Below are 17,241 nucleotides of genomic sequence, written 5' to 3' on the forward strand. Positions count from 1 at the left end.
ATCAATCAATCAATCAATCAATCAATCAATCAATCACAATGACTTGTATAGCACATTATCATACATACTTGTCATTCAAAGAGTAGAGTAAAAGAAAAGAGAAGAAAAAGAATCCATATTGTGTTATACTGTATATAGAAGAAAATGAGCTAACTATCAGTTAGATCAGGCAGAGGATAATAAAGCCGTTTTTAATTTCTTTTTAAAACAAGATACTGTTGGGGCAGTTCTAATTTAGTAGTTTTGGGTAGGGTGCGCACATCCAAAAACACTTGTTGCAGGCGCCAGACAAAAAAGTCAGACAGTTGAAGATCCAGCGTGATCGAAACGTTGCTTTTAAAATAATAAAGTTTGTTTTTGGAGCTGATCGGCAGTGTGCAGGCCTACCTTTTTCAGCAGTTCTAATTTAGCCATATGATATAGCCATACTAGTAATAACCAAGTTCACTTGTTGTTCACAAGCTTAAGGTAGTAAGGTAAGAAGGAATGACTTCTGAGCAAATGGCTGACCAGTTTGTCTGCTATGTTGTCTATGATCAGACACCACAGGCCAAAGCACACCGTGATCACTACGTCTGCTCCTCCTACTCAAGCGAGTAGGTCGCTTTTCTGCTTTGCTCCTGCCTAACTTCAATTTCTTTACTTTTTTTTTCTTTTTTTTCACACTATATCTTGGATTTTATTTGCCATATACACAGTTTTTAACAAGTTTAGAGAAGAACAACAGAGGATTTTATTCATACATTAGTGTTTTTCACAAGAGAACCTAGAAGTCAAAACAATTGCCGAGCTGAAACAATAACAAAATGCGACAACGACAGTCCAAATGGATACTGCTGGAACAACGGATTTCTGCCCTGGAATCCTTACTGGGTGATCGCCTATCAAAGACTGAAGGAAGTCCTGAAACAGGTGCCGCAAATGCAAAAGCGGACCAACGACCGGCTGATGTGACATTTGTGACGCTGGACGAAACACCTGGCAAAAGCTTCGCAAAGCAAAATGTGAGTAGGCCTACTCACTATTGGGAAAGCAAAGGGGCTCGACCCAAAAACAGAGATAAAATACTAACTTCAACACCAGTGCGGTCTGCTGCTGCCAGACCAACTTTTTCAGGGCAGCCCATAAAACTTCAAAATCGATTTGAGTGCCTTGAACAAGTGGAACCAGTTGCTCCCAGAATAAAAACTGAACGTACACCGCATTGGAATAACAAGAACAAAGTTAGACGGCAGCTGCCTGCCTCTCCTACAAACACTTGTTGTTGGTGATCTGAGTGTGAAAAATATCGGAAAATGGAACTTTTTAAAAGTGTCCTGTCTGCCCCATGCATCCGTACGTGAGACCAAGGACAGTATCCCACAATTGGTGTCTGACCACAGATCTATTGATCGCCTTGTTGTTCACTGTGGGCAGCGGATCTGTTCAAAGAGCAAATAACTGTCAAAAAGGATTTTAATGACTTATTTTCAACTCTAAAAAGATCTGAAAATTCCATTCTTCATCAGCGGGCCAAATACCAGCACCATGCTATCGCGACTTTGCGTTTTCGAGATTAAATTGCTTAAACACATGGCTGTCAAGGACATGCAGATCCAACGGTATCAGCTTTGTTGACAATTTCGACCGTTTTCTGGAGACGCACTGTACTTTTAAAAAAAAACAGTGCAGAACTGAGTTGGACCGGCGCCAAAGTGCTGACAGACCAGTTGGTTTACAGCATTGAGACCTTGGGCGCTGATAAGCGGCCTGTATCTGTATCCACTCAGACACAGGGGCATTTCAACAAGCCCTCTGTGCCTGTAAGTGTGCAAACTGAGCCACAGACTGGCGAAAGCACACACACAGATGACGTAGCCAAGTCCCTCTCTGCTCAAGTGGAAAACAACGGAACACACAGAACTCGCCACAAACTGAACCAGCTTTCGGAACAGCTGGAAGATCTGTCACAGAAACTGGCAGCAAGCCGCTCGCCGGAGATCAAGTGTTCACCTCCTTGTCGGACTGGCAAAATGCCATTGGCATCACCAATTCCACCTCACAGGTCTGCCAAAAAGCGACTGTCCACACAGGAAATAGGAAATGTGGTTTCCTCAAAACCAAACTCACCCCCCAGATGTGGCGAAACGCAGCCACCAGCAAGCCCTGGCAACGGCGACAAAAATGCAATCACCAATGGAATCACAACCTTCCCGGAACGACGAAACACCATCTTCATCTCCCAGACTGAGATTTTCCAGAAACTATGGCGAGACTACTCCCCTATGCCAGATCTACCTTTTCTACCCCCAGACATTCCTACAAGCCTCCTATGCGGATATTCTCAAGGTCAACCTCATTCTACCCCCAAAATCTAAAAGGATACTTCCATCCATGACTGCACCCAAAAAAGGCAAGGCCCCACAACCACCTGTCTGTGCTCTGGAGTACAGTAGTATCAGTGAGGATGACATGGTTGAAAGCACAGTCTGATATCAACTGGGTCCCTACCCACATAGTAACAGTTTGTTTTGAAAATAAGCAGATAAGGGGACCCGTGGACAATCTTATTCCAGTTCTAACAACAAAACGAGGTCTCTTGAGGACACGCATACATTCCCCCAAGACGGCAAGCATGGGAAATCTCAGACTTGTCCCAAAAAAACTCACTACCACAGTGGATATGCCTCCAATGCTCAATGCTAAATTAGCTTTACAGAATAGTAAGATCTCTAAGGAAACATGCCTTTTGGTTGTCAATGAGTTTATCTGTACCCACAACCTTGATTTTTTATTTTTAACTGAAACATGGCTGGAAAAATCCACTAGCTCTATCACACTTATAGAAGCAACTCCGTCACACTTTAATTTCATTAGTACAGAAAGGCAGAATAAACAGGGAGGGGGGATAGCCATTATTTTCAAGGCACTGTTTCAATGTCAAAAGACATCACTAGGTGAATTTTCATCTTTTGAATACTTAGCTGCAGTTCTAAAATGTTCTTCTGACATACTGTTATTGACTATTTACAGACCTCCAAGACTTTCTGCACCACTCTTCTTAGAGGAATTTGGTGAGCTGTTGTCGAATGTTTGTGTGGACTATGATAGCTTGTTTATAGCAGGCGATTTTAATTTTTACGTGGACGACTTAGAGAATGTCTATGCTTAAGGAATTTTTAAGTCTTATTGGACATTTTTTTAGCCTCACACAGCATGTAACAGGACCAACACACAACCAAGGTCACACTTTAGACCTAATAATAACAAAAGGCCTTAATGCTTGTGCTAGTTGTCAAAGACTATGGCTTTTCTGACCATTACTGCATTTTTTCTGATGTTTCTATGTACCCTCATGTTCAAAAGGAAATCTGTTACAGTCAAAAAACGTATAATCAACTGTGAGACAGCCTCACTCTTTCAGCAAGCACTTTCAGAGATCCAAGTCAACCTCAGAGAGTGCAGATGATCTCATGGTTAATTTTAATTCAAAGGATGACCCGTATTATGGATGTTATTGCCCCCGAAAAAATCAAAACAGTGGGACGTGAAAAAGCACCTTGGAGAAAGAATCCCACAGTTATATTGCTAAAGCAAGAATGCAGGAGGGCTGAAAGACAGTGGCGTAAATCCAAACTTGAAGTCCACTACCAAATCTATAAACACACACTCTCGAAATACAACCAAGAAATTTCTAAAGCTAGACAATCTTTTTTCTCTGACATAATTAACAGAAATATTAATAATGCACGTGTCCTGTTTGGCACTGTGGAAAAGCTAGCAAGGCCCCCAAATCTAATGCCCTCTGAGTTCCTCTCAGTCAGCAAATGCAATGAGTTCGCATCCTTTTTCAAAGGAAAGATTGAAAAAATACGTGCAAACATACTCACACATGTGCAACCGACCCAAGATTCAGACAGCTTGCTACGGTGAAGTTAAATCCTAACCTCTTGAGAAATTTTCATTTAGTTGATGTGGACATTCTTAATAGAACGGTACAAAGTCTTAGCTCCTCTACATCTGACATCTTCAAATCCATCTTAAATCTAATATCATCAGATGTACTTCAGATCATCAACACCTCACTACAAACAGGCATATTCCCAGGCTGTCTGAAAGAAGCAGTTGTGAAACCCTTACTGAAAAAGAACAACCTGGATGCACTGGTACTAAACAACTATAGGCCCATATCCAATTTACCATTCATGGGTAAAATAATAGAGAAAATTGTTTTTAACCAATTAACTGCTTTTCTAATGTCTAATAGCTATTTTGATAAGTTTCAATCAGGTTTCCGTGCCTACCACAGCACTGAAACAGCTCTTATTAAAGTTATGAATGACATAAGATTGAATTCTGATGCTGGCAAATCATCCGTCTTGGTACTTCTTGATTTGAGTGCTGCTTTCGATACAGTTAATCATTCTATACTACTACATAGACTGGAACACTGGGTTGGCTTTACGGGCATAGTGATCGACTGGTTAAAATCGTACTTACAACAAAGAAGTTTTTTTGTCGCCATTGGAAGACATACTTCATCACCAATGTCTCTGGATTGTGGGGTCCCCCAGGGCTCCATTCTGGGACCACTACTGTTCAATCTGTATATGTTGCCACTGGGACACATTATCGAGAATAACTCCATAAATTACCATAGCTATGCGGACCCAGCTCTACTTATCTATGTCCCCCAATGACTACACCCCCCTTGAATCACTCTATCATTGCATGGACCAAATTAACAAATGGATGTCTCACAATTTCCAGCTGAACACAGATAAAACTGAAGTAATTATATTTGGGAAAAGAGAGGAGAGACAAAAGATTGCTACTATCCTTGAAACGGAAGGGACTGAAAGCAAGGGAAACAGTTAAAAATCTTGGGGTCCTCATTGACAGTGACCTAAACTTCAACAGTCACATGAAAGCTATTACTAAGTCTGCATTTTATCACATAAAAACGTCTCTAAATTTAGGGGCCTGATGTCTAAACATGATCTGGAGAAGCTAATACATGCCTTTATTTCTAGTAAAGTTGATTACTGTAACAGTCTTTTTACTCCTCCCCAATAAAACCATTAAACAGCTTCAACTTGTACAAAACGCAGCTGCAAGGGTTCTTACAAAGACAAGGAAGTTCGACCACATTACTCCAATTTTAAGATCGCTGCATTGGCTCCCAGTAAGCTACAGAATTGATTTTAAGGCTATGCTACTTGTGTTTAAATCACTAAATGGAATGGGACCCACATATCTACTGGATATGTTTCAGCTGTATGCACCAACTAGGTCACTAAGGTCAACGGAGAGAAGAATTTGCTGGTGATTCCAAAAGTCAAAACAAAGTGTGGAGAGGCAGCCTTTAGCTTCTATGCTTCAAAGCTTTGGAACCAGCTTCCAGATGACATAAAAATGCACCCACTATTGATAGCTTTAAATCTAGACTCAAGACAAAGCTGTTCTCAGATGCTTTCCCCTAGCTTAAATTACTTATTCTTATTATTTTTATTTTTTATTTAATTTGTTTTATTTTATTTTATTTTATTATTATTTTTACCTTATGTTTTATCTTAATGTTTTTAAATGCTTTTTGACTCTAATTCATTTCCTTCTTTCTTCCCTGTTTCCTTTCATTTACATTTGTTAACTTTGTGAAGCACATTGAGTTGCACCTGTGTATGAAATGCGCTATATAAATAAACTTGCCTTGCCTTGCCTTGCCTTGTGTGTGTGTGTGTGTGTGTGTGTGTGTGTGTGTGTGTGTGTGTGTGTGTGTGTGTGTGTGTGTGTGTGTGTGTGTGTGTGTGTGTGTGTGTCTGACCAGTTTGTCTGCTATGTTGTCTATGATGTTGGAGTTGTACAGGCGTCTCCTCTGGTCCGGCCACCAGCTGCGGATGTAGATGCAGGGCTTCCTCTCGAAGTAGGGAAGATGGAAATAGTTCCTAAACACATAACGTACAAGGTGTTAGTGCCATGTACCATCACGTTGTACAAATATTTATTTATTCATCACTTTTTTGGGCTTTTTGCCTTTATTCGATAATGATTCCTAAACACATAATGTATAAAAGAGAGAGAGAGGGGGTAGAGTAGCGTCTGTGGGTTTTAAGAAACTTCAGGTGCTCATCGGTGTCCAGTAACACATGTAGAGAGCAGAGAGAGGGTCCGAGGCACTCTGAAGTGAAGCTAAAAGTCCTTTATTATTCTAAGAGGTTTTTTAACGTAGAATAATAAAGGACTTTTAACTTCACTTCAGAGTGCATCGGACCCTCTCTCTGCTCTCTACATAATGTACAAGGTTTTAGTGCCATGTACCATCACGATGTACAAATATTAATTTTTTATTTTTTATTTTTTAAAATATTTTTGGGCTTTTTTCCTTTATTCGATAGGATAGTGAAGACACTGACAGGAAGTGAATGGGGAGAGAGACACGGGGAGGGGTCAGCAAAGGGCCCAGGCCCTAATCGAACCCAGGTCAGCCACGTGGCAGACGAGTGCCCTACCGTTAGTGCCACGGTAGCGCCGCATTGTACAAATATTTGAGTGATGTTTGGATTTACGTATTGTGTTGTGTTGCATTATATTACGTTACGTTATGTTGTGTTTGCCTTGAATTTCTTTACCTATCTGTGATAAGGGGCTTCATGGGTGGGGTGGTGGAAATGGACTCCAGGTCTCCATCGTCCTCCATCATCTCTTCATCACTGTCCCCGTGGATGAGTTCTGTCTCCTCTTCATCGCTATCCCCTCCTTTCCCTTTCTTCCTCCGAGACTTTGGTTTGATCTGCCCATCCAACTCATTCCCATAGTAACCTTTCAAAAAAAATAAACCACAATATTGTGAGAGCAAATGTTCAGCAATATATGAATAAATTGGAGAAATAAAAATAGGTAGATAGTCAAAAAAGAGGTCTTTACTTGCTTTCAAGAAGCAAGTAAAGAGCTTTTTTTTGACTATCTACTACACTACACTAATGCTTGAGACTCTTGACATGATGTGTATGTGTGTGTGTACTCTACTTTTCTGAAAGTTACCCTTCTTGGCATCTGCTCTTGTTGTTCTGTATGTTTCCTGTGCACTTTGTATCTGCTATTGTTGTAGGTTATGATTATGTCCTCGATTATATGTCGCTTTGTTTATAACGCGTCTGCGAAATGCAATGTAATGTAATGTCATGTAAAAGGTGGGGCATCTCCAGACCTACCTATGGTGACCTCGAAGTTGATTGGCTTGTCACCAATCTTCCTGTCGATCATAGTGGCTTCCAGGAAGGACCCGAACAGCAAGAATTCTTCCACCTTTCCAGTCGCATTCTATACGGGACAAATAGAAAAGCCAATCAGTGTCTCAGTTTGATTCCATTCAGAGAACAAAAACCGGCATTATTTTTTTAGTGTATTAGTAGAATTTGTTGGCCTCATAGCATAGCAACATGTCAGATAGTGGGGGATGTTTTATATTCTTTTTCTTACTTTATTCGTTTACATTTGTATTACCATCTCTGAAATGTTTTGCTTGTATTTTAAGATTCAGCAACGTATGCTTGTTCATTTAACAATGTTGTGTTAACAATAGTTATAGGCTACCTATAGACTACCAACAAAATATATGATTCAAACAGATTACTGCATATCTCAAATGTAGCCTCCTTAATTAAATTGATTTAATTTCCCTTACCCGGCCATACCACAAGACACCACTGACAGTATATTTTGGGATGGCAATTCAACACTAACTAACTCTCTAGTCAACATGTTGAATTAACACTACAAACTCTGCTGTGCTGAAGTCTGAGAGAGGATTATCTATCTATGGCACCCCTACTGAGCCCCAAAGTCACCTGTGCATACCTAATCTAGCTCCACACAATTCCCAGCACCGCATGAATAATACAGCTATTCCTTTTAAAGCAACGGTGATCAATAATTCACCTTTCACAGCCCCACGGTGACTATATTTCTTCCATCTGCAGCCTCTAGCTGTTTTGTGGACAGCTGGGAGTGAGAGATTGCTGGACAGTGAGAGGTTGCCATGGTGTCTGCAGGGCTCTACATGAACTTTTTTCTATCACTAGCCAAAATGGCGAGTAGATGCTAATGTTACGAGCGAAAGACACACTCATTAATGGGTGAAAGAGGCTAGTAAGATGGTCTTTTGTATCAGCCAAACTGAAATTTCACCAGCATTTGGACGGTTGGCTGGTGTTAATTTAGAGCCCTGGGTGTCTGTAAGGATGAACAAACTTTTTGTAGGCGCAATCAGGGCCACTGACAGCTTTGCCAGGGCCCGGGACAGAGACACATGAAGGGGCCCCAAACCCAATACATACAATGTAACGTGGATCCAATTATGGCCCCCCCATCTCCCTAGGCCCGGGACACAAGACCCCTTTGTCCCCCCTGTCGGCGTACCTGGGCGCAATAGCCAGGCTACTGTAGCCTAGTAAACCAGCGCCACCCGCTGGACGGCGAAATTTTTCGGCTGCGAGTGGGTCTGGCCTCGGATCGGTCGAACATTTTGAACACATTGCCCTGAATCTGGCGAACCAATCACAACGCAGAGATGTGTTTTGAATTTGTTTTGAATCAAAGCGGGCGAGGTTTTGAGGGAGTGACGACGAAGCTCGCAACGTTGGGAAAGCCAGCAATCAACCGGAAAGCACATCAAAGAGAAAGATCGCTGATTGGTCAGAGCGCCGGTCTATAGGCACAGGCACGGTTTGAAAAACGGGTTGTTCTCAACAACAATCTTTGGATGTATCGTTCATCGGGGCCAGACTAAATTACACATCCAGTCTAACATTTAAGCTGGTTTATCAGGCTAAGGCTACTGTACTGTGCTGTATGTGAGAGCAGCAGACGCACCTCAGCGATTTTGGGCACTCCCTCCATCTGCACCTCTGTGGAGGTCATGATGTCGGGCGCCCCGGTGTCGAGGAGCTCCATGCCCAGGCTGATGAGCAGGCGAGCCCTGAAGGACACGCCCTCCCCCAGACCCTCGTTCAGGTCCTGGTACTCGTCCATCAGAGTGTAGTTCCTGGTGGAGCCATACATGTTCACCCAGGCAGGACCCAGGGTGGGCAGGAAGCCTTGAAGGGGGTTGGGGGGGGGGGGGGGGGGCACACAAGGAAACGCTCAAGGAAACAGCTTATACACTGTATAAAGCAGGGGTAGGGAACCTATGGCTCAGGCAGGAAACCCACCGGAATTATTTTAATGCTAAGCAGCTTCACATGAAATATGACATGTTTTGTGAAGGAATCTTAGAAATTACATTGGCAATAGAATTAAGTTAAATTTCAGGGGACCTAGAGAAGGTGGGGTCTGTTTTAAAGCTGTCCTTCAATATAGGCCTAAAGTGCAGGGGGAAACCCTGTGTTCGTAGTACGACCCTTGGAGGACCGTTACGGCCCTTGGAGGAATATGAAGTGGCCCTTCAAATGAAAAAGGTTCCCCAACCCTTTTTCAAGAATCATGAACATACATTAAGTCAGTAAGACACCCAGAGCAAGTTAGTGTGTTTCTGACATCGACTTATTTTCTTACCATTGTCACCTTCGCTAGCAATATTTCTCAGGTCAATGAAGTGTGTTCCTATGGCCACATCGTTCACTTTATCCGAGTCACGGATCTGGACCTTCATTCTGCTGCACAGAGGTGGGAACATTTCCGTGAAGCAAATTTGTTCGTTCCAGATGGGCTCATAGTTGCTCTTCTGCACTGAAGTCTTTCCCTGAAATAACGATGACAAATAGAGTTATTGCACATACACATTTCTAAGTGGATTTGACACTAGTCTCAACAATGTAATTTGGCACGCTTGCCATATTAACATAATAATATATAGCCAGTGTTTTGGCAACATTATGAGACATCATTTGTAATGGATCCAGTTTAGATGTCTTATCACTGAAATCAGGCAAGCAACACCTTTCTGATTAGATCATCAGCAGGCACATTTTCATCATCCTAAATGCAGATTGTTGCACCGCTATTCAATAACACTTCTTGATAAGTCAGAGAATGTATCATCACAGTGAAGGGTTGTACCTTCTGTCCGGCAAACAACACTTGGACATAAGGATCCAGGAGGTCTTTGTTCTCTCCTATGATGGCCTTTTTGACGTTGGCCATGATGCTGGTGTTGCTCTTGGGCAGGCCCTCTGCCCGGTAGATCTTCACGTAGTATCTGGCCCAAGCTCTCTCCACCGGCACCCCCTCAGGCAGGAGAAGGTTGCTGAGGAAAAGAGAAAGGAATGTGTTGGCTTTTTCGTTGAACTATCCAACTGTATCCCACTTGTGTCTTTGGGTTTTGCTTTTGTCTGCTTTTTAAATACAGTTTTCCTTGATTTGCATTGAGCTCTTGTGTCATTTGCTTTTTCTCTATGTTTGGGCATGCAGTCATGGGTTAGCGGTTAGGGCATCAGACTTGTAGTGCTGAGTCACACTGACAATGAGAGATGGAGTTGGGCTTTCACTTTCAATTAAAGCTTTCACTTTTCAATAAAAACTCTATATATTGGTTTATGTGGACTGAAGTAAACTTAACTGGCACTGTTTTTCGCCACTGGCTGTATGCTTTGCTTTTTTACAGCACAATACTTGATCAGCCTTACCCCTCAATGTCATCCTCGTCTGTTTCAGTAGACTTGTGGGGCGTCTTGATGTTGTCTCCCTTGGTAACCACGGCAATGTCACACTTCACATAACCCTTCAGGCCCGCCGTGATGTCATCGGGATCAGACAGGATGGCCCACTTGTGGTAAAAGTTATGCTCTGAGGATCGGTGCAACAACACAACCATAGATTAATTTGTGCTTCATGGATTTATTTGTGCTTCATGGATTTATTTGTGCTACATATTTTCTTGGTGTTCATTTGTGATTTGTGTTTACGACCATGGTGTGTGTCACCAAGGTTAGACTGGGGGAGAAATAGGGCCCGGGCACTTTTGGCTTAAAAGGGCCCCTCATGGGGGGGGCACTGTGGCACAGCGCGCTGAGCACCCCACATTTGGACTTGCATGCCCACGGGGACCCCGGTTCGAGTCCGGCCGGGGTCATTTCCCAATCCCACCCCGTCTCTCTGTCCCACTCGCTTCCTGTCACCATCTCAGACTGTCCTATCAAATAAAGGTATAAAAGCCCCTAAAAATATGTAAACAAAAAAAAAGAGGGCCCCTCATAATTACCAATGCAGAACTGACTCACCGGTGGGCCCCACACTCTAGTGCGCCCCTAATTTCAGAAATGTAAAGAACGAAAAATGATGTAAATAATTTCTAAATTAAACATTTCTGAAAGGGCCCACGATGGTGTGGGCAGTGGGGAGCCCACCAGGGAAATGCCCACTATGTCAGATGGCCAGTCCAACCCTGTGTGTCACTTTCAGTCTTACCAGGCTGTGAGTAGACTGTGCCCCCTGTGTGTCACTTTCAATCTTACCAGGCTGTGAGTAGACGGTGCCCACATCCATCTTAAACGCGCCGACCAGTGTACCACTTCTCAGAAGGTTCTTAGAGTGAATGACCTGAAGGAAGAAATGTATTATGTTAACCTTAGGAACATTTAGACTGAATTTCATCTCAACCACAGCGACAAAAAAAAAAGAGTCAAACACTCACCGAAATCTTCAGGATCTTATCAAACATTTGGTCGGGAGGGACGTGGAAGTCAAACACAAAGTACTGGAAAGTACAGACAAAAAAGGATCAGAGTTACAAAATGAACATGGCATTGAAACTGTTATTTTCCAAATTGTTTCAAGGATATAGGATACAATGAGCTTTATTTTTCATTGTCATAGAAATGTCAAAGTACCCGTAAAACATGCAGTGAAATTAGAGAAATCAATGGTGCAGAGATTGCACATCAATGTACACTGCACACCTGTGGTGCCAATACAAACAAGGCAGCATTAGGAAACTTATGGTGGCCTATCACGACAGCATGAGACTGCTGCTGAGAATCCCAAGAAGGTCTTGTACAAGTCAAATGTTTGTCAGTGCTGGGGTACCTACTTGCGCAGCTGTGCTACGTAATTTGATGTATAGATTTATGTGCAGGGCATCTGAGTCTCAGAATGATCTAGTTGCTGTTTTGGCTAGTACTGGTCGTAGCTCTGTAAGACTGTTCTCAAACTTATGGAGTCACTGGTGAACATGCCTTTATTTGAGACGAGCCATGCAATATCTATGGGTTTTTTTGTTGTTGTTTGTTTTGTTTTGCTCTTTGTTTTTTTCTGCTTCTTCTTTTTACTGTGTTGTGATGGTTTTATATGTGATATGGATCCCCTTGGGTCTGAAATAAAGAACTGAATTGATTGAATTGAATTCCATATAAGTCACCTCATTGTAATATGGACAGTTGGTGGACTCCTTCATGGAGGTGTACTTCTTGTCATCTCCGATCTCCACACACACCACAGGGTCCATATTGAGGCCCACCAGTTGACGGGCTTCAATGACTGTCACACTGACCTGTATGAAAAAAAACGACAGATAAACACAACATTAGTTTCCTTGACTTGTTGTTTTTTACACAAAATCACTCCTCCTCGCATCTGCAATGGACATACTCAATTTTCACCGTTAACTCCTTTTCATACAGAGCCTCTGTGATAACCTTATTGTCAGTTAAATGGTAATGACCATGTCATTAGCAACTACTTCAGGCTCTCGTCATAGAAGAGTTGTTAGGCTGTAGTTAGGACTTTTCCGCAAACTGTGAAGCCGGTGATCCCATCTGTATGATAGGGCTACCAAAATAATAAAAACCAATAAAAGATTTGTGTTCTGTCACATGTTCTCTTTGTGTGTACGTATGTCCAGCAGAGGGCAGTGTGGTGCTGCAATCCTCTGCCTCCAGCAGTTCGGTGTGTGCGTGCAGAATGTCACTGCCCAAAAGTAAAGAGGAGATAACAGAATGCTTACTTGAAAGTCTATGGGCCTCCCAGCACCAGGCTCCATCTTAATGTCGGGCTTAGACCTGCATGATGTTGGGGAAAAGCAAAGTTGCACTGTTATAGTGATGAACTTGATGTCATTATTCTTCATAATTCTTCTTCATTCTACAGAGTGAGAAGACACTAGTGCCTCTTTTCCACTGACATTTTTCTGGTAGGCCTACAGCTCGACACAGCGTGACTCGGCCGCCAGTTTTTGCTTTTCGAATAGGCACGACACAGCTCAATCGTAAAGCAAAAAGTGGTGACCGAGTCGCACTATGGCGTGCTGTGGGCTTACCAGAAAACCGGCAGTGGAAAAGAGGCATAAAGGGCTTGAAGCGGTCAGGAGACTGTGCAAACAATGTGACTCAGGTGGGCCTCGTTTCTTGATAACGATGGTTCTTAGCCTTACGTGTGTCGTTAACCAGTGATCCTACGAATGTTCTTAGATTTCCTACGACTGTTTCCCAAAGACACTCGTACATGAACGCGCGTGCACAGCCTCTAAGATCATTCGTAGCGTCGCTCTTAAGGATCGCTGTCCACATATGTGGTGCTGAAGTGTACTCGGAGTGAACTGCGCCGTCATCTGCTGCTAAACCATTTACAAAATGTAATATAAGGCGTGTGTCAGTATCAAAAGTTGTTTTCTATAAGGGTGGGACTACATTTGTAGCAGTTTGCAACTATCGACAGGAGTTATTGTTGGCAAATGAAATAAAATGCACACACACAATGAAATCATGCAAAACTCCCAACTGACGGCAATAATGAGCTACGCCGTTAAGACCCAGATAAAGCGCGTGCACTTGGCTACTGCAGCTTAATATTTAAGAAGAAAAGTAGGCTTGGCCTAGTTGGAGTTCCAAATTGGGATGCGCAAAGTTACAACCTCAAGGCGTTCAAGGCTTGACAACTGTCGGGAGCACAGTGCCAATAAATCTACTGGGAGCATTTACAGTGTTGCGGACCTTTATTTTCTTTTCAGTGATCTTACGTTTGGTCCAGCACCTGTGCCACTGATGTGCGCGCATTCTTTGACTTTCTAACTGTCGGGAGCACGTCAGCATGCTGTTATGAAAAACAATGTCCATCAAAATTGACATATCCCCTCGCTGCCTTTTTGTTATTACTTAGCCTACTAGAGTCGGAATAGGGAGAGGAGCTTGGCACATGTGGTGAGCGGTGCGCAAAGTACCGCACGCTCAAGACTTTCACAACTGTGAGGACATTTTTGCACGGCAGTCTGCTGTTATTAAAACAAAAAATCTACACGAATCCCCATCGCTGCCTTTTTATCATTTTATCATTTTTGTCATAGCTTACCCTTCGCCTACAACTATCATGTATTTTCGGCGTCGCCTTCCCTTTCGTAGGCTACTTGAAAATGAAAGAGGGTGCAACAACTCGCTGACCATTTTTCTTCAAAAAAATATAAAATAAATAAAGTTTCGGAAGTGGCCCTCCGACATCAACACTCTTGTCTCTGGTCGCCGAAGAAGCCCCTTATTCATTTTGCCTTGTTCTTGTTCATGAAGCACCCACACAAATTATGATTGATCACAGTTTAATTATGCCCAGGTTTATCAAACACAGTCGAACTATTTTACTACCTGTAAAATATTTCCAAACACATTACTTTTATTTTATAGGCCTACACATCCACAATTAATGTTACCTTCTTATTTTCGTTGCAGTGTCAACTGTGCTGCCATGATATTTAGGCTACACTCCCGTCTTAAAACATCAACTTGAAGCGCAAGTTTCCTCTTTTCCTATGGGTGTCTCCACTGTGCCATGCCTCTCGCGTCTTAAAACAGCAATCTTATGCGCAGGTTTCTTCTTTTCCCTTCATATCCTGTGGGTGTCTCCACTGTGCCGTGCCGCTACGATCAATCTTAGCGCGTTAAGACTACTCTAGACCACTCGTGGATTGCTCTTACAGTTACGTGTCAACCTGCGATGGTTCTTTGCTAAGTTGGCTTTGGGAAACGCTCCGTGAGCTCTACGATGGTGTTACGTGTGAACTTAAGTAGCACGTAGCGTTAAGTAGTACTTAAGGCCCTTTCGGAAACGAGGCCCAGGTGCTCATCTGCCAAAAACACATGGGACTATGCATTGCGGCCATATTGGCCTTCATCAGGCAGGCCAATATGGCCGTAACATGTAGGCCCATGTGTTTTTAAACAGAATTGCCATGTTAAATTAAAGGCTTTTAAAATATTTTTCTCAAATCTCAGAGTGCCTCTGCTTTTTCCTTCCTTTTTTGGACTCATTCTACAGCACAGTTACTGGTGATTGGTCTGTCTTGCCTTTTATTGGAGACATTGGTGCAGACGGCGGTGACAGAGGCCAGGGAGATGGTGTCAGGATCGGGGATCTTGCGACCCAGGTCCTCTGTCTCCAACACAGCAGGCTCATCTGGACATTACAACCAGCACAGACACAATCATGACTTGAAATGTTGCAAAGAAAAAAACTAGTTTCTTTCTAAAAGAAAAAAATGAGCATTAACCCTTGCTAATGATATTTAAAGGGAAAAAATGACAAGTGAACACATAATCTGCATATTTTGTGCATTATACAGCATATTATGCATGTTGAAAATATCTATTACAATGACATCAGAAATGCTGGTTCTGCATCCTACAGTGCATGTAAGGCAAGTATTTATCTTAATTGTAACTTAATTGTAAAGGCTTCACAATCATGGAGTCATCACAGCTGTATCCTAATGTTCACAGGAGGACACCAGACTATGTGACCTGGGCCTGGCTCCCCTCTGTGGCACTCACCTTGGTTCTCACCCTTGTTTTTGGAGGACTTTGACTTTCCTTTCTTCATGGTGGCCAGGAGTTGTGTTTCACCTCTGAAGGAACAGGTAGGAGAGTGGGGCAGAGGAAACCATCACTTTCAGGCAATACATACATTGGACAGACACTTACAGTAGCCTACTATTGAAGTTATTCTATTTGTGTCAATTGATTGTCATTTCCCATTACCCTGCTTCCTACCAGACCTCTGTGTGTGTGTGTAGCTCTGGAGCCCCCTGATGGCGCTCAACACAATTTCTCATCACATTGACAAAGAATCGTCTGAAGTTGTTCAGATGTTTTAAGCATACTCCATATCAGGAAAATGGAAAATAGTACCGTACTTGGGACAAGCAAAACGTGTTTTTCATTTCCATGACTTTGTATTTGCCAGAAATTTGGTGATGTATATCTGCTTTCATCCACAACATAAAACCATGTCCTCACATTGATAAGTTGTGGAGAAATGGAAAATCTTTCACATCGTTAAATAAAAGATGGTAGGCCTACATAATGTCAAACATGACTGGTGTAGACATACATAGCATTACATGTATAGTTATTCATCAGGTGGTTTTCAACTAAAGAATAATAAGTATTAACTAAGCAATGTAGAAAACGTATCTCTCTTAATGTGCCTTCAGATAAAATGCAGTACTTAAATTCTGCAAATTTTTACATTTGTGGATGTCCTGTGATGCACAGATCATGCAGCAATCATACAGAATGTATTCAATGGGTGTCAAATATCAGGTTTGCATGTATAATGAAGAGAGGGAAAAAAGGGGGGCTTAATTTCACAACACTGATAATATTAATGGTGAGATCTAAAAAACTCAATAATGCCACATGAAGTAAATAAATAAATAATGCTTTGAGGTGTTTAGTGTAATGGGTATGGGCCGGGTATGGCCGCACGTATCCCTTAATCATTTGGCCTCAAAAGGGATCTTAATAATTCAAGTGGGTGACCTTAATCTATCAATAGGAGTGGAGCCTATCTGTTTCACAGGCATGATGAGGGGAAAATAACAAGCCCTCAAAATGATGAAGACATAATCTCAAAACAACTATTCCCTGGTAATAATACAAGTAACAGCAACAAAAAATATGCTTTCCTCAGGGAGGTCAGGAAGAAGTTACGTCTACCAAAGGCCATTAGCTTTTTACAGCATCACGACAGCATCAGATATACATTTCAAAGCTATTTTTTAAGATTGCATAAATATTTCACTTTACCCATCCAGGGTGAAACAAACACTATAAGAAAGGGCAAAGGGCATCATTCATTCCATGCCATTTTAAACTCTAAGTACACTGCTTCATAGGAAAACTTGAAATGGAAATGGAAACGTCTTGATCAGTCAAACAAAGAAACCCAGAATTGAAAGATCTTCTTGAGAAATCTTAAACATGTTACTCTATAAATGCATTGCAGCAGAAATGATTGATAAAGGCACAAATACAATTCATTCCCACATGCTATTTCAGATTAAAA

The 17,241-nt window shown here is 42.1% G+C and overlaps 1 protein-coding gene across 1 annotated transcript in view; it reads right to left on the bottom strand.

Annotated features, from left to right (window-relative positions):
* Window positions 1–15,805, bottom strand: part of LOC134435357 (otoferlin-like) — a 38,090-nt gene extending 22,285 nt beyond the window's left edge. Inside the window, exons 1-13 of the mRNA XM_063184261.1 lie at window positions 15,726–15,805; window positions 15,243–15,351; window positions 12,917–12,971; window positions 12,332–12,463; window positions 11,609–11,671; window positions 11,430–11,514; window positions 10,602–10,761; window positions 10,036–10,222; window positions 9,532–9,718; window positions 8,851–9,074; window positions 7,191–7,299; window positions 6,609–6,798; window positions 5,804–5,924 (exon numbers count right to left, since the gene is read on the bottom strand). Of these exons, the coding sequence (XP_063040331.1) occupies window positions 5,804–5,924; window positions 6,609–6,798; window positions 7,191–7,299; window positions 8,851–9,074; window positions 9,532–9,718; window positions 10,036–10,222; window positions 10,602–10,761; window positions 11,430–11,514; window positions 11,609–11,671; window positions 12,332–12,463; window positions 12,917–12,971; window positions 15,243–15,351; window positions 15,726–15,774 (1,671 nt within the window). The 5' untranslated portion in view covers window positions 15,775–15,805. The remainder of the gene's footprint in view (window positions 1–5,803; window positions 5,925–6,608; window positions 6,799–7,190; window positions 7,300–8,850; window positions 9,075–9,531; window positions 9,719–10,035; window positions 10,223–10,601; window positions 10,762–11,429; window positions 11,515–11,608; window positions 11,672–12,331; window positions 12,464–12,916; window positions 12,972–15,242; window positions 15,352–15,725) is intronic.
* Window positions 15,806–17,241: the final 1,436 nt, after the last annotated feature.

Source organism: Engraulis encrasicolus, chromosome 19, assembly GCF_034702125.1.
Source record: "Engraulis encrasicolus isolate BLACKSEA-1 chromosome 19, IST_EnEncr_1.0, whole genome shotgun sequence".
Classification (NCBI taxonomy): domain Eukaryota; kingdom Metazoa; phylum Chordata; class Actinopteri; order Clupeiformes; family Engraulidae; genus Engraulis; species Engraulis encrasicolus.